The sequence below is a fragment of the Apteryx mantelli genome, chromosome 23 (genome assembly GCF_036417845.1).
Source record: "Apteryx mantelli isolate bAptMan1 chromosome 23, bAptMan1.hap1, whole genome shotgun sequence".
Classification (NCBI taxonomy): Eukaryota; Metazoa; Chordata; class Aves; order Apterygiformes; family Apterygidae; genus Apteryx; species Apteryx mantelli.
Genome location: NC_090000.1, coordinates 2,899,342 through 2,922,755, shown reverse-complemented (window position 1 = coordinate 2,922,755; position 23,414 = coordinate 2,899,342). Strand labels below are relative to the sequence as shown.

Below are 23,414 nucleotides of genomic sequence, written 5' to 3'. Positions count from 1 at the left end.
AGACCCAATTTACAGCCACATCAATTTCTCTTTGTTTTTAAACTTCTGTTGTATGGTGACATGTCAAAAGAATAAAAAATTTTCCCAAGGAACTGCATCTTTTTATCGCATAGATTTTGCTATAGAATGTAGCTGAACTGCATATCAAGCGGCCAATATCGAAAACGGGACTTTGTTTTTCATATTCACAATGAATCTGTCAATAAGAGGCATTAGGCAAACAGATACAGTTAGCTACAGACCTCTTGTGAGCAAGTGCTCACAGACTCCTTCGTGACTCACACTATGGCTTTTAGTGGATTGTCAACTCTCTGGACAGCACTGGAATGATCTTCAATCCTGAGAGGCAATGCCTGTGATATTCTAGTCCTGCAGGATTTACACATAGCTCTGCTCTGCATTCCTGAAGAGCGTTTCAGCATTCCCATCTAGCCACACCTGAGGCCCCCACATACTATGTCCCAAAGAGATGACACTTGCTTCATGAAGTATCTTAAATGCATGAGAATTTTCTACAGGAATTATAGAGAAATATCCCAAGGCTTTGCAGAGGGAAAAGCTAAGATACATGCGGAGTATGAGGTGATTGCAATGAACTGATCCCTTTTCTAGTGTCTTTACTTCTAGGAAAATTTTAGCAGTAAATATGCAGCTGGGAGGAAGTAACACAGACCTGGGTTTTCTAACTCTGCTGACAAAGAAGTGTCCAGGAAAATACTAAACAAAAGCAAGATTTACCTCCTAAAAATGACAGCTAATGCACATAACTACAGTTTTTGAATTTCTCTTCCATAATGGTTTAGTCACTCAGGGTTTCCTGCATAATCAGAGGCATAGAGACTATGAATCCTCTAGGGATGATGTTGTGTTTCTTGCCAAAGCACAGGAAGTTGCTGTTTAGTCTGGTTTCTTTTGCCTTCATGTCATTTTCCAGTAATATCATATTGTGATCTAATAAAAGATATGACTTCTACTTACAAACCTGGTTTTCCTTTTATCCTTAACCCATCAGGGCTAAAATAACATTCCTACTGCAGAACGGCAGTAGGCATCATACGGCCTCCATCCCCTGCCACTAGAGTCCATAATTTGATCATAGTTTCCATTTGGGCTCTGACCCTAACACAGTTAGGTCTCAGGAATTATTCGGTGACTTTCTCTCAGTTTCCTCAACAAATGCCAAGTCGGTTTAGGGGTGGTGCAACAATCAGCTGATGGGACTTCTGAACTGTCTCAAACTTGTCCAGGCAGGTCCTGGAAGTTATGAAATTCTGTGACAAAAGAGTGAAGTGCCTGGATTCCACAAAGGGCATCAAAGAGAAGTTTGAATCCCTACAACACCTCCTTTTGTTCAGTTACTTGTTCCCATAGTTAACATATAAACTGTAAATCAGCAGTAAACAAAACTCTTCACCTGAGAAACCAGAGGGAGCAGCAAAATCAGTCATGCAATAAGGTGCTATTTCTTAGAAGTTAGGAGATGAAACCGAGGCCAAACTACACAAGTTTATAACTACTTTCTGCATCAGACAGAAAAAAAAAAACAAAATCCAAACCAAAAAATAAGAACAAACAAAGGAAAACCTAAGCAAAATTCTTGGCAATTCATCTAGATGGCTCTAATCATTAAGGATGTCACTGATACAGAAGTAAGGTGCTGTTTTTGTTAATGACACTGCTTAAAAGAAGCCAGAATAACAGAGAATATTTTAACTGTCTGGCTTCCCATTTCAGTGACAAGAAAAAATGGCTCTTTTAATTAGGCAGATTCACTGAACTCACATCCTTCATAATGCTCTCACTTGTCACTGACTTACAGGAAACATAGCCCTGGGTACTCCTTTTGGATAGTAACCAGCTGACAAACAAAGCTTCAAATACACAATTTGGACTGTCCGTCCCGGTGTGAGATCCCCTAAGCAACAGTCAACGAATTATGCTCCAACTCATTCCCAGTCACATCCAAACAGAAATTATTAGCATCCCAGCAGCACTTGCAAAGAAAAGCATGATGAATAGCCAAGAGTTCTGACTGACAGGATGCCTGAGATAAATGAGCAGACATTTGCACCTTTTGCTAAATGATGCTGCTACTTTTTAATCATTCTTAGAAGGAGAAAAACAAAACCCAAATTGCTGCATTCCAGTGCCTAGACATTAGTGGGACAGATTCAGAGCTCACTGACATCAATGGAAATCTGTGCAAAGACTTCAGTGGGATTCAGATCAGGCCCCTAACTCAGCACAAGCATTCTTAGTTAGATTAAATTATGGGTCTCCTGGATCACCAGGCAAGCCTAGGCATGAACTACAAAGGGAAAAGAGTCAGTCACAGTTTCTCTAGTAACTGCAGGCCAAACTGAGAGCAAACACTGTTACCCTAAACACACTGCTAGCAAGGGTCACCCTTGCAGAATTTTTTGCATTTTTTTTTTATTTTACATGATTGAGTACATGGAACCAACAGAACAATGTCCAGCTTACTATTAGCAATCTTCCTTCTGCGAGCCATTCAGCTTTTGTGGATGATGAATGACAGACACCTTCTCCAGGTAAGCAGCTTAAGTCCTAACCATTGATATAAAATCAGTAAGCGTGAGCTAGTTCTGTATGGGAAAACATCCTATGTGACAAAAATTGATTTACTGCTGTTAGAGAAAGGCACTTCGTATTTGCTTGGTCTGGCTATACACTGTCCCAATCTAGGTCACAAATATCACAAAGCAGCAGGGTACAAACAGTAGTAGCGTTGCATGAACACAGCAGCAGTTCAGGTGCCCATGCCATCATGTTGGAGGGCAGAAGGAACTTTGTATCAGGATCGTGATATTAAAAACTGACACCTGTATTTAAATAATGCAGTCTCTGTGCAAAGAATTATTTCTGAATGAAACAACACTAAGTTGATTCCAATCAAAGCCACAAACTAAATTTTAATACGTTCATTGTTCAAAGATTTTTTCCCCTTTTAGATTACATGAATTGACACTTTCTGGGCCCGAACAGAAAGTTTAAGAACATTTATTTAAGAAATGAATCATGTTTTGATTAAGACTTTCATTTTTACTTAATTACTTAGTATCTCAATGGGTGTTCTGTAAATAATGTATTTACAGGCAATTTTTCTACATAAACATTTTACCATGAGTACTGTAATTTTATTATGCATTGCACATATGACAATATGGCCATGCTAATTACACTGATCAGTAGGGGTGACTTTCCAAAGAAAAACACTCACTGATGTAAAAGGCCTTTGGGTCCAGGTCTGTAAGAACAGTCACATAAGCAGGCGAAGTGCGATGGTATGACACTATCGTGTCATACAGGGCCAGTGGATGAGATAAGGTGTAACTGCAAGTGTGCACAGCTATAAAGCATGTTCTGGCTCACAACTCTGTCTGTAACTAGCTCTAATTGTCATCTCCCAAATCTGTAACATTTGTCTTCAGGGCCTGCTTTACCTCAGTCCGGGAGTTGTCATATTCCTTTTCAGAAGAGGAAATATCTCAGATAAGTCCATGCAGTTATGTAGTAATGTTTAACATCTTCTACTATTATTAATTGAATTCACATTACAAAATAGGGATTGGGAGAAACTTGCATATGCTTGCAGAGGATCTTAATTGTTTGAGCACCACATCTTGCTAGAATTTCACTTAAGATCATCAGTCTTTGTTGACTAAAGCAATAAAATAAACTAAAAAAAGACTGGTGATGGTCTAGCATGTTATAAAATTAAATAGCATGGGAAAGACTGCAAAGTTGCCTGGGCTTATTTTACGCAGTCTTAGAGCTATTGCTAGAGCCTTCAAAATTATTGCTGTTAATGGAATGACTTTTCTCCTGTTCTGCCTGGGCTGCCAATGTGGCAGCATGGAGCAAAGGACAGCCCAAAGTGGGGACAATCTGCATTGCAGCAATCCATCATCTCACCTACCTTCCTCCTACCCAAATGGTAGCAGGTTGGGGGCATGTTGGGGCTGGTGGTGGGGAGGAAAAGAGCAAAGATTAAGTACAGAAACAAGGCCAGAAATGCAAGGGAGAAAGAGGACTGCAGCGACTGAGCAGGTCAGGAGGAAGCATGCAGAAATGGCTGCTGGGCCCTCAAAGAATGGGGAGCAAGGTAGTCTGGGCCATGCTGCCGTTGGGTGAAGACGTGCAGCATATGCCTGCCACTGCAGCCTAGTGCCAGGATCACAAGATATTCATTCTTTCTGTTTGTCTGTCTTTTTTGGGCATCTGACTATGGTACCTAGGCTCCCTGTATGACCAAGACCAAGCTGAAGCCCCAGGATCCAGATGTCAGCCTAGGGGGATGCGCCTGGACCACGACATGTAACACTACAGCCCAGATGACCCTCAACCGCTGTGACACAACCCGTAGCCGTTTGTTCACAGGAGAAAGGCAGAAACTCCTGTGCTCTGTATTGGCTTTGCCCATAGAAACCTCTTTTGTGGCAAAGCCTTCTATGGTAAGAGGCATCTGTGCATTTTAAAGCAACGGCCCATCCTCCATGCAGAAGCCGCACCTGAGTGACCATGACAACAGAGCGTACACAAAGGTTGTAGGCATGGGGCTGACCCACAGTCCAGACTGGGGACACTCCAGCCCAGGAACCCTAGGGGTAGAGATGGGGCACCCAGGTGCCACCTTAGGAAACATCCCCAGAGGCATGTTTGCCCCTTAAAAGACTGCTGGGTGCCAATGAATGGGTGGCTGTGCTAGCCATGGAAAAAGGAAGGAAATGAAGAGTGAAGCAGCTGGCCATTTTTCCCTTACCATTAAAGCTTTTTAAGCTTTATTCAGTCCTTATTCAGTATAAATTCACTCTTTATCATCAGGATTATTACAAGGTAAGCTACTTAAGGGTAAGTCCCGAATTCTTTTTATGCATTTTAAAAATAAGGCATTTATTCATAAGAGCTAGCAAATTTTTTTTAATTGGTAGGCCAAATTTTCCTTGTAAACCCACTGGATCTGTCTCATTGCTGAATTAAGAATGGCCTGCTAAACCTATATAAAATATTTGTATCACATCATTAATTGCATACACATATATAAGACAAAAGGCATAATTAATTACAACTACTTGCCAATATTCAGTTTTGTTCTGCAGAATAGAGTTGCTCATTTAATTGGCTACCACAAATTAGTGCAAAATGTTTGAGCAGCTTGACATCTGACTACCTGCACTGCCTGTGTTTCTGCATTTTTCTGGAAAAATGGAGAGAGTTTTCTGAAGTTCAGGGAACTACTGAGATTCTATTCTTACAGATGTACTTATATGCAATTTCTTCTGAAAATCTTTAAATGGAAATTTCACCATTCCAGTGCAATAGGAAAATTTAACTCAACCGCTCTGACTAGAAAACAAGGATAAATATGATAACTGTGCCATAAGCATTAACAGGTGGCATGCTGTAAACCAGGTAGAATGTTATTTATGTTTAACATTGTGTCTTGGTCCAAATTTGCAGATGTATTTGCATATACAGCCCTGAATAAAGCTACCACTTAATCTGCGCTCATGCAGCAAGAACTACATGCCCAGGCTTTTCTCATTTCCCAGTTCCATTCTTGCACATTATAATCATTTATGTTTGGATATTTCATTGTTTTACCTTGCACTCACTTCTGAAATGATCTTCGTGCTGCAACTGCCATGCTTTTATTTGTTATGAACAATTAATTTGTGATGTAAAGACTTTGGATTTAGTAGAATGATGCCGGGGCGATATCATCAGTGTTTTTCGTTATTGACAACTGCTTGCTTTTATAAGAGCAGCTGATGAGGTAGAATGAGTTAATACAAATTATTGGAAGTGCTTTCTTTGTTTCTAGGTTTGAATGCCATGACCCCATTACAGGAGCAGTGCTTGGTTTGTAGGCAGTGTAGTTAGCTGATTGTATCCACTGCTTCGCAATCACTACCTTCACTGCCATCAAAACAAGGCACAGGATTCCCTGCTACAACCTCAGTACAGAGAACTGCATGCCTCACAACATCCTCATGCCTACTACAAAATTATTAATAATGTTTATTTGCTTATGGCTTCATTTTCAGAAATGTTAGCTGTCCAAAGGAAGTGCACGCTATTGCCAATGTCAAGTGAAATCTTAGATTTCAAGTTGGTGATAAAATCCTTAAGAACTTTCCTGGAGCAAAAATACTATCTGCTGCATTTATTTCTTTGGCTTCATGAAGACTTCTTGTATACTCAGTTGTGTGTGGGCAATGTGTCAGGGCCTAGAGCACATTCCTCTTCTAAGAGTTTAGTTAGTCAAGGAAGAGTTTCGCTGGCTGAGTCCAAGCTTAGCTCCTTAGCTGATCTGAGCTGTTTGGAAGAAATGTAGAAGCAAGGGCATGCCCCTCCTTCCCTTGGGAACTGCTTTTAAGCTGCAGCTTTACTGCTCGCCCCTGTCTGTGCTACATTGCAGCTGTGCAGCAGCTACATCTGCACCTGGTCTTCTAGCTCTGCGATTCTGACCCAGACCTGAACCCGCCGGCTCAGCTTCCCGTCTCAACCTCGGACCCGCCTCGTCACTACAGACTCGCTGGGTGATCACTGGACTGTGCCTGGCCCTGGCCACTTTCTCTGGCCCTGATCCTCACCCAGACTTCCTGCTCTGCATCCTGGCTCCTTGTTGTCACTGCTCATGCCGCCTTATTATTGTGCTCTCAGCCAGCTCACCTTCCCTTGCAGAGCAGCTGGCCCTCACTGCTTCCTGACATTATGCACCAGCTCTGGACCAAGAGAAGCTCTACAGAAAAAGAAAAAGCCAGGAAATTTAATTCCGCTTTGTCTGCCTTTGCAGGTTCTTTTACAGACAACAACTTCTTTGTTGTATCCTTCAGTTTATCTGTCACGTATTAGGAAAATAATTTCCATTTAGATTTCATGTCTTATTTAACAGGCTAGTAAGTGAAAGGTTTTTTTAAGCAACGCTTAAACATTAAACTCACTGTATGCTATAAATGTTTTTAACTCTGATCACTTCGCTTAACATTCAAGAATTTTAATGATGGGGAAAATTCAACCTTAATAGTGCTAGAACCTGCTATAAGAGTTTTTTTTTTTTTAATAGAAACCCAGTCTTCGTAAAAGCAGATGTTGAAAGGGAACTGTCTCTTACATCAGCCTAGTTACTAGGCAGTGTAGTTAGCTGATTGCCAAAGGTAACAATCACTAACCACACAGCCAGGTAAAGAGGTTTGGAAGGTATCTTGATGAAAATCAGACACACAGGAAGACAAGTAGACTAACCTCTTTGCAGGGGCATGTAATGCACAGGCGAGGCAGTAAAACAAAACAAGTGAGATGTACTGGTTTGCCAGTCACACATGCAAGAGACATCAGTATAGTTGTCAAGCCAATATTGCTGTTTAACTACACCTGCACGTGTGATACAAAACTTCACTTATAACTGTTTGGCATACAAGACACTCAGAAAAAACATGAGAGCAAACTGAAAGGCTTTTTTTTTTTCTGTCATTTGCAGACATTAGGTCCAACTCTGTGCTTTTCTCAGCCTTATGCTTGTCTAACGCCACTGTTTTCAACATTTACTCCTATTTCCTCTTACTGAATAAATAAAATTCAGGCTTCTGATTCTTTTATAGAAATGAATGTTGTTATTTATTCCAACCACCTTGAGATCTTAGAGCCTTCATCACGGATGCCTCTGTGCTAGGCACTATACAAACGCAGGCTGAAAGGACAGTCCCACAGAAAGGATTTGCTAAATTTACTGACTTGCTTCTCCACATTCCCTTCTGGAAGAGCATCCACGGGAAGGCCCTGGCTGAGCTCCTTGCAGGACAGGTCACGAATGACTCACAGAAAGAGCAGTTTGCTGACAGATGGCATGCGCCCACCCTGCCAGCAGCTCCTAGTTAAAGCCTGATGTTCCCTGTGGACCACACGAGCGGCGCGGACACGGACGGCCCTTGGCCTTTTGTTAAGGGCTGCATTACATGGCGCTGCCCCTCCTTTTGTGCCGCCCTGTTCACCTAACAGCTTTAGTATTTCCAACCCACAGAAATACAGCAGGGAGTCATAACTTCATTTTATGCCTGCAAAATCACACTTTCAAGGCAGCTATTCAGCAGCCTGCAGTTAAGTACCTTGAGACAAAGTTTCAGGGGGACATTTTGAGAGCCGGAGATCTGAGGGGAAGCGGATGCCACAGGCGGGTGAAGCACAGGGAGGCTGGTGGCAGCTGCGTTTATACGGGGACCCTCAGCCCCAAATGCCAGTGGCGGGAGGGGAACAGGAAGGCGGAGAGGACACGGGCACCTACCGTAGCAGGCGACGGCGACAGGAGCGTGTCGGCGCCGCGGGCAGCCCCAGGCCCTGCCGTCCTCTCGCCGCCACCGGGGCGGGCAGGGCCCCCTCTGGGATGGGGGACGCGAGGCCGCAGCCCAGCCGAGGCCCTGGCGGCGCTGTGGGGACGGAGCCGGGCCGCCGCTCGCCCCCGCCGCCCGCCGGCGCGCTCGCCTTCGCCGGCTCGGACCCGGACGACGTGGCGGCCGCTCGCGCCTTCTGGAGCTCGGCCGCCCTCCCGCCGCCCCTCGAGTCCTGCCTGGGCCCTGCTGCCCCACGCCGTGAGGGGACCCTGCCTGCACACCCCCACCTTCCCCTCGCCCCCCAGGGCCCCTCACCCCCCAGGGCCCCACATCTCCCCCAGAGCCCCACATCTCCCCCAAGGCCCCACACCTCCCCTGAGGCTCCAAACCTTCCCTGGGGCCCTACCCCCCCCCCCAAGGGCCCACAACTTCCCTGAGGCCCCACAACTTCCCTGAGGCCCTGCACCCTCCCTGACCCCCCCCTACCTTCCCTGAGGCCCCACAGGTTTCCCAGGACTCCATTCCCTCCCCCCCCCGGGGCCCCCACACCCTTCCCCGGGGCCCCACGACTTCCCTGAGGCCCTGTGTCCTCCATGGGCTCCGCCTCCACTTTCCCTGAGGCCTCACCCCTTCCCTGGGGCCCCACACCTTCCCCCAGGACCCTCACCTTCCCCAGGGCCCTGTGCCCCCCCAGCTCCCCTCCCTTCCCTTGGCCCCCCCCCTTCCCCTGGGCCCCACAGCTTCCCTGGGGCCCTGCGCCCCCCGGGGTCCCCCCACACCATCCCTTGCCCCCCGCACCCTCCCCGGACCTTCCCCAGACCTTCCCCAGGGCCGGCACCCTCACGCGGTGCTTTTTCGCAGCCTTTTGCGGTAATTCAGCCATGCGGTAGTGTTTGCTAGCAAGGCTAAAGCGATTAATCTTTTTTTTTTTTTCCTTTTCTTCATGTGATTTTTCTTTCAGGAGGAAGTACTGCTTTACAGGGCCCACTGCTTGTTAGGAGTAAGTATCAAGTGCTGCATGCCCCCAGTTTGCTAAACCCTCGTTGCCTAGGTTTCTTGGAGGAATTAATTCCGAGGAATGAATAATGAGTGGTGCCAATAGCTGCGGATGACAGGAGAGTCCCAGCCTCTGCCAGAGTGAGATATTTCAGCTGATAGCTGCTGTCTTGGGGATCCAGACACAGGGATCACTAGCTTTCTGCGTGGCCCCAAGGTGCATTATGGTTCAGCTGCCCTCTGTGAAGCACGGTTGTAATAAGAGTACTTGGTCATTTGCCTCTCATTTATTTTATTTAGAAAGCGAGAAAAACAGTGAGAAAGAGAGAATCTTGGAAGCTCACAACATGCAGAAAACTGAAGAAAAAGAAAAATATCTTCAGCAGGTAAGAACCACTGTCTGGAGTATAGCAGGACGGGCCTGCCACAGAACTGTTTGATCCGACCTGTTGTCCACTGAATAAATAGCATCAGTATCCCTTTGTACGTCTTTAGGTTCACACTAGATTCTTATTTTTATGTGAGATGGAAACCCCAAAAGACTAACCAGGTTGGTTTTGTTCTTGTAATCAGGAATACAGACTCTGGAATTTGTAAAAGAAAAAGCCTTCCTATGCATGTTGTTTTGTTCACCTGGAAACCCTTTTTTCCCCAGAAAACTATTTTTCATTAATAGAATCAACTGTTAAAAATTGTATTTTAAACTTGTAACTCACCATTGTGGGTGACAACATTTAGGGCTCATTTCTGCATTTTGCTGAGTTTGTACTCAGGCTCTGAGGGGGCTTCACGTACCATTTCTCCCACCTTTAGGAATGGAGACCGCTGAGTGTTTTTGATCCCAAGGGCAGAGTCTGGGCCCTCCTGCTGGTAAAAGAGCACAGAGGAGTCCAGAATGATAAAAGCTGCTAATAAATACCACAGCTTCACTTGCTTATGTCAGTGTGTTTCCTTTAGGGTCAGAGATAATTGATTTAGAGACAGGTAACGGTTGGTTAGAAGAATGCATTGTTATACATTAGGGTAAATATGACCATTGTTGAAAATTTCTTATATTACAATAGTAGAAATGAAACATTTCTGAAACAGGTCTTCAGAAGTTTCCCTGACCCCACCTCTTTTTTCACAAATATCGCCATTCACTGTTTGTGTGTCATTCAGCGGCATACTGGAAGTTTGGAAATGATATGATGAACAGCAATAGAAATAGCCTGGACATGGGTCACAATGTGGTTTGCATAAAGCAGCCCCATTTCTTGATGGTTAGCTTAAATTTACTCCTAATTGTGCCATGCTGGCTTGGGGCAGGGCTGAAAGTAGCAGGGCTATATAGTTATTTTGTTCATAGTACGCTCATAATGTCTGTTCCAGTTTAGTACCTAAAAGTAGCCAAGTGAGAGTGCCCATATTCAAAAGAGGTTATTTTTTTGGAAAATAAACAGTGCCACTTTCACATACAAAATCCTGGCATAGATCAATTGAAGTACAACTCAAAGAATCAGTTTATTTCTTAGTTGTCTTTCTCAGTTATTAATAGATCTTCTCCATTAGCCTGTGCCCAGCAGCAGCAAGTGCCAAGATTTCATTGAGCGAGAGATGCGGGAAACTTGGTAGTGGGCAGTTATTAAATAAACTTCCATGGGAATGTTTCTGCCATGGCTTGTCACTCAGGGATAGGTTTAGGTGATGTTTTTAGACTGGTATAATTCAAGAACTGCTTGACTAAGCCACTTCAAGTTCTGTAGGAACATCTTACTCAGCTCCAGAACAAACTGCAGGGTTCAGCAAACAACATCAAAATTGAGTTTATAATGCTACCTTTACAAAAGAAGGTGCAATTGTGATGCTGTAGAGTCTTTCAGATTGGATCCTTGTGGTTTGCAAAGAGCCTTTCTGATTTCAGTGGAGTTTTACATAAGCTTACATCAGACTGCCCTGGCACTGCAAAATCAGGAGTTTGTTTAACAATTCTTGTAGAGTCTGTAATTGGTGAAAGGATCGGTAAAATTCAGCTTGCTATGGGGTATATGTAGTCAGGGCTGAATTTTATTTGTAGATGAGCATTTTGAAAATCTGTATTTATCTACATAATATTTGTGCTCATAAGGCATGCTCTCATTTTATTGAAGACTGGCAGGATTCATGTTTATGCAGTGACCCAAGCATTAAATTGACCACAAAAAGAAGCAAAATAAGTGAGCTGGTGTCCACATCTTTGAGATCCATCTCCTCCAAAACAGTGGGGTTGAACGAGGTGTACAGACCTTGGGGTTTCTCCTACTGCTTTGCCAAGAAAAAAAGTTTTGGCAAACAATAGTTGTGCTTGCTTTCGAGACACTGATGTAATCTGTAGATACAAACCTTTCCTGAAGTCACCATTAATACAACTGGTGAATTAATATTGCATATGTATACCATGAATGCAATTCACACTAGTAATGGAAATCTAAGACAACTGAAGTTAAATACTGTAATAACGATGCCAGCCTAACTCTATAATTATAGTATATTTTGCCCATTTTAGTAAAACATTCCCCGTTTTTAATGAAAAGCCTCTACCCTATATTTGGGAAGCAAGCCAGATGACAGCAATCTGCAAGAGGTGTGGAAAGGCGCTGAGGTCTGCAAGTCTTTCCTGCAAGTCAGCAATCCTCTTTTTCCAATTAATAACCCTGTAATGCATCTTATCCATTAGCATCAAATAGCCTTCTTTCTGAATGCTGGCTGAAGCTAGCAACAGCTAGCAACAGTTCCCTGCTTCTTCAGTTCATTTTTTTTAAATTCAGCAACAATAGTGATACCAAGGTTTTGCAGCTTTGGGCATCTGGCAGCTATAAAGATGGCTGATTAATTTCAATGAGTAAATTACTTTATACAACTACGGGACATGCTGTAAGCCTCAGATAAGTCTAGGAAAATGATAAGTAATGCACTGAATGAAATAAGAATAATGTTCACATTGTTATCAGTCATAGGTGTCATTTTCTGTTCAAATCCCGATTGCAAACTTGATTCAGACATTCTTCTCTTACAAAGCGCTCCCTGGTAGAGCAAAACTTGGAAGCTGTATTCTCCTGTGTAGATCTGGGCAATGAATTTTGTCTACATAGTGGTACGGTGTCAAGGTTTTTCAGAAAGGAAGCTTAGATGCATTAACACTGTTATTTCATAAATTAACAGTGAATTTATTTATTATAAATTCTTATTCTAATTAGTTGGCTAATTTCATACAAAATAGGAGTGAAGCATAGGGGAAAATAGCTGTTGTCTTTTTAAACATTCATTTCACTGGACTATTCTGTAATTTATTTATTCCCACAGGCTTTACAGGGTATTTCATGATTAACAAAGAAACTACAAAATTACAAACACTGCAAATCTGAGTAATCAGCTAAATGCATCTAAAATAGGAATGCTTAGCTTGTCTGAATAGGTCTTTGTATTGCTACATACTTTTTCACCCTGACTCCTTTTTTTTTTTTTTTAATATTGGTCTTACTTGGCTATCTTCAGTTCCTCAGTTCTAAAATAGTGCTCTGCTTGCACATTTTATCATCATGTGGTTTGGTGGTGCTTACCAGGGCCATGAGGACACTAATAGCCCTTAATGGCCCTGAACAGCCTCACCTGGGGTCTCCTCCCACACCCACACCCCCGCCCATGGGCCCAGGAGCTCCATTTAAACTCAGCCTTGGGCATTCAGTCTCTGTTTGACCTAGGCTGTGGGTATGTCTGTCTCCAGCTCTTTTGTGATTGTGTCTGGTCATAGACCCTATTGATCCGGGATCTGACCTGCAGACTGATTTCTTGGCTTGGTCTCTGATCTGTTTCTTCAGTATGGACCTGCCTGGCTTTCACCGGGTTGTATGAGACTCTCGCTACCATCGTTGTACCTGGTCCTGACTTGTGGATTGTTTTCCTGGCCTAGCTTTGGACCTGCCTTGTTGCAACAACCTTGCCTGATGAGCTGAGCTCTTGGCTGAACCTGGTTGTCACTCCTAGGTCTGTACTGCTCACCTCACTGAGGTTCTGTGGGGCTGGACTCTGAATGGCTTCTGGCTGTGTTATTCCATGCAGCTCCCTGCCCTTTAGGGAGCAACCAGCCTTTGCTGCTCGCCGATGGTGCTGTATAGGTTGTGTCAAGTACTTATCTTTGTGGGGTTCACTGTCATTCTGCTGAACGTTTAGGAGATTTGGAGGAGACTTTCATAAGGTGAAGAAAATGAGTTATCTTCCTGCTGTTGCCTTCCTTAAGATTGGCATATTGAATACTTTGACAGTCGAAGACTATCATGATTGTGAGACAGTCTAAGAGGTTACAAGGAGGCTGGATGTGCTCTATCTTTTATGGGAGCAATTCTGAAAAAGAGGAGGCTGTAGCAACCTAAAGGAAAATGCAAGTACTTCTTTCAGCCTGTCATGCCACTCTCATGAAGTTAAATAAACTTATTATTGTTAGTTACCTATAATGGTTTTTAAATTGAGCTAAATCTTAAACATTTATATTAATTCCCTGTGGATTTGTGAAAGGGGAGTAACAGTAAAAGGTAAGAATTCTAGTTTTAGGATACTGGGTGGGTGTTGCATCTGGACATTAGGACTTCAAAACAACTGCAGCTTGGGCTTTGTCTTTGGCACTGTTATTGATATTAATCAGTTGCAAAAAATGTTGGTAACGCTTTTGTTAGGCTTAAAGCTGATTGAAGTTTGAAATGTGTTGTCGAACAAAGGACTTTTTTAAGCACTGAAGATTGCCTGAGTTCTAAATTCAAATCGTATGGAGGAAGCTGTGGTCAGACAAAAGAATCTGCTGCAGAAAGAAATCTTAAAGACATGGCCCCTGGGAAAACATTTCCTCTCTACTCCCTCCCTGCTTTCTTTTCCTCTCTCTCCCCCCCCCCCCCAAATTTTACTTCTTTTCTTAACTACTTCTGGATGAAAAAAGAAGCAAGAAACTCTTCTTTGTTAGTCATATGCTGGGATATGCTCCTCTTTGGCACTGGTTGATGGTTTTCTCAGAATACTTCCTGGAATGTCTGTTTCATGACATGCCGCTAGGAATTATCAGAGCAGTTTAGTATGGTTCTACTCAGCTTAAACAGGGATGTTTTACTGCATCTGAAAACTAATCATTTCCATAAAGCAAAAATACATATGTACCCGGATGTCTGGAAATTAGAATATCAGTAAACTCCAGGTAGGAATTGAAGTGCTGCTACTCATGAAATCATTTTCTTTTCCAACTGTATAAAGAGAGGAGCTTGAACAAGTTCTGCTGTATGCACTTCCCTTTGTGTAACCTGGAAGAACCGGGGCCATTGATTGAAGAGAAATCATCAAATGTTCTGTACTTCAAAATGCTGGTTGAAATTATATCCCCAATGAAGTTGCCACAATTTTTAATCACTTTCAGAGTAGCAGAGGCTGGCTTGCTCCAGAGATGCATGCTAAAAACAAATTATTGCTGGTTGCACCTCTCAGATGAAAAGGATTTTGTAATGATTCATTATGCATATGGGAATCCTGAATTACCCTGACTTTGTAATCTTGAGATGCTGCAGAGAACTGTTTGCTTGTGTATGTGTATATACACACACACACACGCTCATCTCCATATTTGGAGTGATTCATCCTGATTTGAGGAAAGAATGCTTATTTAAAATTTCATGTAAATCTAAGAAGGGGAAGCTGCTCCCTGAAATGATGTATTTTCCTGGATCTTGGAAAGAAAGAGAACTGAAGTACTTTACCCATTAACTTGTTATTTTTGCTTCTATTGTTTGTTTGCTTTAGCTTTCAGCTTCCATGAGGAATTGAAAGTTTACAATGAAGTAATTAAGTATCATTTAATTCTTTTAAATAATTTTTCTGGGCTTATTGTGGTGAATATATTTCTTAGGCCAAGAAAAGAGAAGAAATACTAGCTTTACTGAGGAAACAGAGAGAAGAAAGGATTGCAGTAAGTCTGATAACTTTCTATTACATTCTCAAGGTTTGTGCATCCTTGCAATATAGACAATGTTGTAAGTGCTGTAGTCCGGTGCATGACAGTTCTTGGGGTTTTGCAAGGTGTACCATAGTTGACAACAGTCTTGCGTAGCAGAAACACCTCAGTTTGAATTCTAGAGAACATGGGGAAAAGTTGGCTATGTTCAACAAATTCCCTAAGCAGAGAATCCTGTAGGCTATGTGCTTCTGAAGGGCTCGGGCCAGACAGTAGGAGGCAAGAAGCATAGAATCTAGGTGAAGTATAAGCCAGCTGAATATGGTTAGTGTGACCACTTTCCACATAATCTGAAAACCTCAAGGGACAGGAGAGTGGTATTATAAATACAAGAGGTTGAAGGTATAATTGGCTGGTTCTTGATGCAGAGTTTCATTTTTGTCTAGATATAACTTACTCAGCTACAACTCAGTAGCTTTAATTACTTTTTCCAAGGCAACAGAACAGAAGAGTCAGAGCAGCTTGTGTGTGGTCTTGCATGCTGTCTTAGAAGGGCCCCTGCATGCATCAAAATTAGCACAGAAAATGTGGAGGTTCTTCTGGGAGGAGCAGGTAGGAACTGAAGCTGACCTCAGTGGTGGAGACAGATGGGAAACGGGGCAAGTCTGGAAAAGTGCTGAGTGTTGAAAGCTAGAAGAGCTTGGGAGTGAGAAGGGAAATAGAGCAGAAGCAGTGGCTGGCCCTGTCAGAATGGTGATGAGGAAAGGGACTTCAGCAGCTCTTCTCTGTTAAAGGCACTGGACTCATAGAGATGCATAGCAAAAGGACTTCAGTTATTTAAATTAACCCAATTTTAATAAAGCTAAATGAAAACAGCTAAATTTCTCAATATGCTGAAAGAATCTTCATAGCCTGTCAACTGTAATTTTAGTTATTTTTTTCCATTCTTGTCTCAAAGGGTTTTTTCCTCCACTGAAATACTAAAACTTCTGTGTTTATAATAGAGCTATAAAACTCGCTGCAGGTTTGGCATGCTCTGCTCCCTAAAAAGCTTTCATAAACTAAATGTGGGCAATAAAAGGAAGAAATCCATTTAGGGATTTTTATTATCAGTAGTGAACGCCAGATTTACTAGTTTATAATATTTTTTTGCTTGGTCTGACTGGATGCTTATTAGAAAAAGAAAATTCAGAAGTAAGAGATCTATATTATATTAAGGCACTCCTTTCCTTCAGTTGTAATTTGTAAGATACAAAGCAGAGATAGATGTATTTTTACCCCATATAAGGATAAACACTTCATCCGAAGAGCTACAGATCCTGATTAATACAATTTTATTACACTCAATAGAAGAGACCAGAACTGAAGTTTTTAAGCTGATGAATGCAGTGATCTGAGAAGTGACTTGGAAAGCAAAATTTCAAAGCATACTTTCAGGAATGACGTGTTCATTTTAGATATCAAATCCTCTTTTCTTCTTCCTCACTTAAGCTTTTAAATTGGTTCATATTAAGTACTTCCTCTTCTTGGAGTTCATTAAAGCAGATGTACTTGGTTCAGTGTTTTATCCAAATTGAATGTATTAGAACTAGGTCTGAAACAAGATGGTTTCTACCCTTCTGACACAATAACTTAAATAGATTTTATACTCTGAGATACTCAGGTACCATTTTAGCATATAAAAATCTCCAAACTATTTTCTAATGCTAATGTAGTCTTTTGTTTCAGTGTTTATATAAAACTGTCTTCCAGGATAAGCAGTCTAAGTTTAGAATGAATTAAAGAGGTAACTAATCAATTTTTCTCTTTTTTTAGAAAGAATTGATTTCTCATCCATATAAACCAAAGACCAAAACAGATCAATTAAGGTGATTAAAGTACTTAAAATAAGGAATTTATTCTGCCTGAGTAGTCAGGCCTCATTTGGGAGGAACAAATATATTCTTTTTAAATTATTCTCATTGTTTTGAAAATAAATACGCCATTTTATCATATATTATCTGTTATGATAAACATTGGAGATTGAAAGCTAATCTGCCTGCTACTGCTGTTCTGTACTTGGTTTTAGATGCATAACAGGCATGAATATGTAATAAGCACAAATCTAAATCAGTCACTTCTCCTGTATGTTCTATTTCTTTCTAAATAGAAGTTAGGGAAAGGAGATGGAAGCTTAGTTATTAAAAACAAGTTATGAAGATTTTAATTCTGCAATTTTGGTTCAGATGCAGAAAGTCAGGAAGAAGACCACAGTTCCCTAAATGCTTCCATGCTTTTTCAGAGGGTCAGGAAATAGCAGAAAGCCTGCTCCTTTCCAAACTATATGTTGATCAAGTGAGAGAAGAGGCTTTAGAGGGACCTCATCACTAGTGTTATGCAGTATGGATGCTTTCTTTGCTTATATTTTTGTAAATCTTAAAATTTCCTTGTTTCTAGCCCTGCTATAGATCCAGAGATAGGTCACCATAATAAGACATGACTTAATGATGTAATATACTGTGTGATGACTCATTCACATACTTTTGAAAATATTTGGAACTCTAAGTCGGCCTTGCAAATACTGATACAAATCTGCATAACTGTTAAGGGGACCCGGCATAGGAGTTTAATTATTAACCCAGAGTGATAGTTTGATCCTGAAAATTCTTCTGTCTGGCTGCATTGCAGCATCCTTGCATGGCCTCTTGAAATCGTCTCTGTCATTACACAGATAGTTCTGTAAGATATAGTTGGAAAAGTAACCTTTAAGAATATCTAAAGATTTGGGCAATGTTTGGGATCAAATGACCTGAAATAGACTTCCCTTTTGTTTAGGCCAGTGATGTAGGTGTAGAAGTTGCTAAACCAGGTGGTGAAGGATTCTTTAACTTGTAACAAACATTAGGCCTGAGGTTGCTGACAATCTGGTTATTTTATGTCAGACAGTTTCCTTTCTGGCACTTGGCTTTGACCTCCTGTAATGATGTAAATACTGTTCTTCCCCATTGTCAGTAGGCATCTATTAAAGTAAACAGGATCCCAGCAACTGTCTGATAGGGACTATGCAAGCAGAAACTCAAGTTTAAGGTCATCCTCTATTACTTTCAGACTTGGATTGAGAAGGATTGGAAAAGTGCTCTGAACTAAAGTAGCATGTTTTAGCTGCAAGGAGTGTTGCATGTTCTTTGCTTTTAAACTGTTGTGAAAAGCATTCCCTTGGTTAGATTAAAAAAGCAATTTATTTACCTGGCCTTATATATAAAGTCACTGCTCAATTAAACAGGATTAATATTTGTATATACTTGCTAGTTGATTCTTTTCACATTTACCACTAATACTTCCCACTCTGTACTGTGAAATTATAAGGCAGTTTCTTCTGTCCTGAAGTACATCAGCACTGCCCTGCCTATCCAAAAACTGTATTTACCCTTGCCCAACTTAAATGTCAGTCAAGTGGGAGGTACAAGGACAGAGTTAAACATGCATTTGCCCCATGGGTCACAAGTATTAAGCTGCAGTGTAAGAGTTGAAGAACTACACTTAGTATGAGATTTTTCCTCATTTAAAAAGAGAAAAAAAAAATTCTGTCTCTTATTTGAAAATGCTGACAAGGTACCTCACAGCCTTTGATTCAGCAATTTCTTCCTTTTAATAAATAACATTTAAATTATTTAAGTGAAGCCATTTTTTCTCACACTGGCACCAGTTTAAGCAAGACTCTGTCACTGAACATCCACATCTCAAAGACTAGGCAATGAATCTGCAGCTTACATCTTCCTTCCAACTTATCATATGGATATGAAAGCTGAGAAATGACAGACAATTCATTTTGAAAGCAAGTGCCTCAGGAAAGTAATGGGCTTTAGATGGAATTAATTCTGAGCAATACTGTTTTACCTCCAAAGTTGGCTAGAAAGGAAAATAGAAGCACCTGGAACAAGTGAGAAGGTTGAAGGTGTAATATCTTCTTAGATGGGTGGCTGGGGAGAGGAGCAGGTAAAGGGAATGACCTACAGAACCCTTTCAGCTGTCAACAGGTACTGCAGAAGGAAAGCAAGGGCGGAACTGGTGGAGCTTTGTGCCTCAAGTGATATTTGATGGCATGGAGAGAGCTGAGGTTCATGTTTTAGGCAGCAGTTTATGGCCTGTGAAGAACACTGTACTGTCGTTCAGCTGATTATCCTATTATGTTTCTTTGAAACACTTATCTGTAATTGAGAGTGCACTGTACCACTCTGTCTCCATACTGAAGCAAACTCACCTGTAGCACAAGGTATTGATTAGTGGTACATTTAATTAGAATAATTGTATTTTTGTAATGGTCTCTTAGCACTTGTCACTTGGAAATGATATGAACATACCATTTTTACTGATGTCTTGTAAAATATTTAGTCTGCATTGCCCAAGATGATCCCTGTTTCCAGTGACAGCTCAGATGGGAAAATATTTCATATTTCTAGAGGAGCTATCCTTGTCATTTTTTCCATGGACAGAATACACTCTTCCTGATTCTGTCTTCCTTCAGTAGGTCCCCTTTTCTCCCATTACTCATCCTGTTCCCTATTTCAGCAGACTCATGATTTGTCTATGTATTTTTACAGATCTTCACCTTCCAAGTGTTAAAAATAGACATAATTTTTTCCTTCCCAGCCTTCAGGGGAAATAGCTTGAATAGTTCAGTGCTTTGACTTTTTTAGTTTTAACTAGCAGCTTGTTTTTTATACAGAATTTATATTGCTTTAAATGTATAATTTAATTAGAACACATTCTCTTAAGTGGATAAGTATCTATCACTGTCAAGAGGTGTGTGCACTGATTTAAAAAAAAAAAATCCATAGCAAAAGGAATTAAGCAAGTGTAAGGCACCCCTGTACTGATATACTCGTGTCCCTATTGGGTCACAGTATAACTTTCCAAAATAACTTGGAATAACTTTCCAAAACCTCTGAATAAACCACATAGCATAGCAATGTAACTACCTGTGTGCAATATCTGCATGTTGAAAGGGTCCTGTGAATAAACCACATAGCATAGCAATGTAACTACCTGTGTGCAATATCTGCATGTTGAAAGGGTCCTGTACAACTGCTTTGTGCATGAGTATAAAACTTAAGGGATGCAAAATCAGAGTGAAATATGAATGTGCTAAGGCCTGTATTAATTCTGTCTTCTATGAATGTATTTGACAGGTCAAATCTCACCTAGTTTTGGTATAGCTCCAAGGAAGGTTCTGCCTGCCATGGTCTCCCAGCCTCCTGCTCGGATAACCATGGGAGTGTAGTTGTTGCAAGGGAAGATGAAACTGTTCAGGTTCAATTATCCTGACTTTCAGTACAATGAATATGAGCTTGATTCCAATTCAGTAGTCCATTCAGTCACTACTGTCTGTACATTAATGACTCTTTCCCTTTTGTCTCTTCTTGTCTACTAGAAACTGTTAATATATGCCCTGCCACTTCTATAAACTAAGTGTGGCAAGAAGTGGATGTCTCATATTTCCTGCTAATGCCACCTCTTCCATCAGTGCTTGGGAACTCTGCTCACCATCATGACATTCAACCTTCTAGCTATCAAGTTGCATCTAAATTGTGAAACTTTTCAGTGTAGTCTTTTATACTCTGTAAAGCGTTCTTGGGTGGTGTATAGGGGCTTGTTAAAATTTGTATAAGAAAATGATTTTAAATGTAACTCTAGAGTTTGACAAAAGCTTTTCAAAATTTGGTGTGTGATTCCTGTGCAATACAGCACCTGGTAGAATTTGTTTTTCTGTTGGTTTTATTTTGCCATTGACAGGTAACTGTCAGTGAAGTATTATCAAAGTTCTGATAATTGTATGGACACGTTTGTGTGGATTCTCTGAAGTATAGTTCTCTGAATTTGCTTTCTATATACAGCTATGTGTTTGCAAAGCATCTCTGTATTTACAGGGATATATACACAAAGTATACAATATGATTATGTACATCAAGCTAAAGAAGAACTCTGTACCCTGGCGGCTACCTTGCAGTGACTCCTCTCTTTAGAGTTAGCCAAAAAGTAAACACAGACATTACTTTGAGGCCATTAGTAGGCCCATAACTGACTGCTGTTCAAGTACATTAGCTGTAGTTACCACATCAACAAGTTACTGTATCTGATCTGGTTCTGTTATTTCCAACAGGGGGAAGGTGTCTGATTCTGAGTTTATGGATCAAGAAGCAGTAAAGGCCCTCAAGTAGTTCAGCTAAGTTGTCGGACAGGGAGAATTGTGTTTCTTTGCTCCAGAAACAATATCCTGCTCTCAGGACCATGCTGCTTTGGACTTTAAGCCATGTACATTCCTAGTTTGATTACGTTTCTAGTTGTTCCTACTGTGACAAAGGCTGTGTTTAGATTTGGAGCAACTTTTCAGTCTATCTATAAATTTCTTTGTTTTGCTAAAAGTTAAAACAATAAATATTTGTTGTTTAAAAAAGTTTTTGAATTAAATAGTTTCTTTACTCAGTAAACTGTTAGGTCCTAATGTGGAGTCACTGATTTTGTAAACACTAAATTTTTTAATTGTGCTCGTGTTTTCCTTTTGTCTTGGCACTACAGCAGTGAACAATGTTTGCCAATAGCTGCTTACCAGTCTTCAGAGTCCTTATCCAAGCTGCTGCATAAGGTAATTGAAAGCAATGGGATGATCAAGGCCCATTGCCCTTATGGGAGCCATAAATCTCCCTTGAAGGCTCATGTCTTCTAATACTTGAGAAATGTAATGCTTCCAGAGTTTGAGTTTTGATAATTTGGACTGGTGTGTAACTGTAGTGCATAAATTAACTGAGTTAGCAAGCAACTTTCACATAAGTTTGCATCTAGCTCTTTTCTGGAGGCTCAAAATAACTGAATTCTGTTCTTTGGCATCTCTCACTAACGTACTGTGAGACGAAGTGGGAGGCTCAATTTACTGCCTTCTCAGTGTGCAGGAAATGAAAATGTTGGTTTCAGTCATGTTTTTTAAGTCAGCATAAAAGCAAGAGTGTAAGGTGCAAAAATGGTAGTGAAGCACTTTGGATGGTGTGAGCTCTAAGCAGATAAGCATATATCTTTCCAGTTCCAAGAGCTGTTTACATCTTCTGTGAAGAAGGCAAGACAGACTCTATAGTTTCTTCAAATCCTGTGCCGGGATATCGTCCATTGATATAATTTGCTTTAGGAACGCATGCATTTTCTATTCTGGTATGCACACACTAATGTGCACCCTTCAAAGCACCAGGCTTGCCTGGCTATTGCTGGCGTGAAACTTGATCATCATTGGCTTTTGAAATACTAATGCCAAAGTATTTGAGCCAAATTGTGTGCCTGGGCAGTTGTAGACTTGTATTCCATGGGTATTAGTGATCATAGGATTTATGATTTATTTGTAGGATTTGAAGTCTTCTGCACTTTGCTAGCTAGCTTTCAAGTGGCATACTGCTGTGGTCTAAAGGGCTGGTAAATTGAATATATGCATTTCATGTGTGTGAAATCCACCAAAATTATAAATGGAGAACAACAGTTTTGGCTGTGTTAAGTAATTTCTTTTTAAAAATAGAACCCTGGCCAAAAGGAAGAGTCTGTGGCTAATATTATCATTAGGGTTTCACAACAAAGATGGTAAGCTTTGTTACTAAGTGGTGTGTGCCTAGTGCTTAACTACTTGCAATTGGCCTTTGTTTAAAAATAAATCAATGAAAGCTTCTGCCAGCTACTGCTGATTTCCTGTCAAAGCCAGCAAAATCTTTGGTAATCACTTTGTTGTGTTACTGCAGTGTACTCTTCAGTTAGGCTTTTGATATGGGAGGGGTGGTAAGATGGGAGGGCAAAACATTTATTCATTTCACTAATTCAAGACAATATTACTACTATGTTCCATGGAGATATTTTAATGCTTGCTCTTTGGAGCCATTAGAGAAATGCCTTCCAAGAGGTTCAGTATACATATATGCTAGAAAAAGGATAGGCTGCTAAAACAATTAGTGGTGGTGGGTTTTAACTTGTATTATGAAATATGCACAGCTGTAAGGAAAATGAGGTTTTTCTTCAGTTTTTTGAAACACTAATTATTTTACTTGCTTTAATTTGCAAAACAAAAATCTCCTAAAACAGGATTTCCTTTGTCAAGTGTTCTTCAAATAACAGAT

At 41.0% G+C, this 23,414-nt stretch overlaps 1 protein-coding gene across 1 annotated transcript; it reads left to right on the top strand.

Moving 5' to 3' along the window:
- The first annotated feature begins 8,379 nt into the window (after positions 1 to 8,379).
- On the top strand, positions 8,380 to 21,661 carry HOATZ (HOATZ cilia and flagella associated protein). Its single transcript, XM_067310011.1, has 6 exons — positions 8,380 to 8,609; positions 9,280 to 9,351; positions 9,648 to 9,733; positions 15,247 to 15,306; positions 17,107 to 17,159; positions 21,431 to 21,661. Exons 1-6 carry the CDS (start codon positions 8,405 to 8,407, stop codon positions 21,486 to 21,488), a joined length of 534 nt encoding a protein of 177 aa, XP_067166112.1. The 5' UTR covers positions 8,380 to 8,404; the 3' UTR covers positions 21,489 to 21,661.
- Positions 21,662 to 23,414: the final 1,753 nt, after the last annotated feature.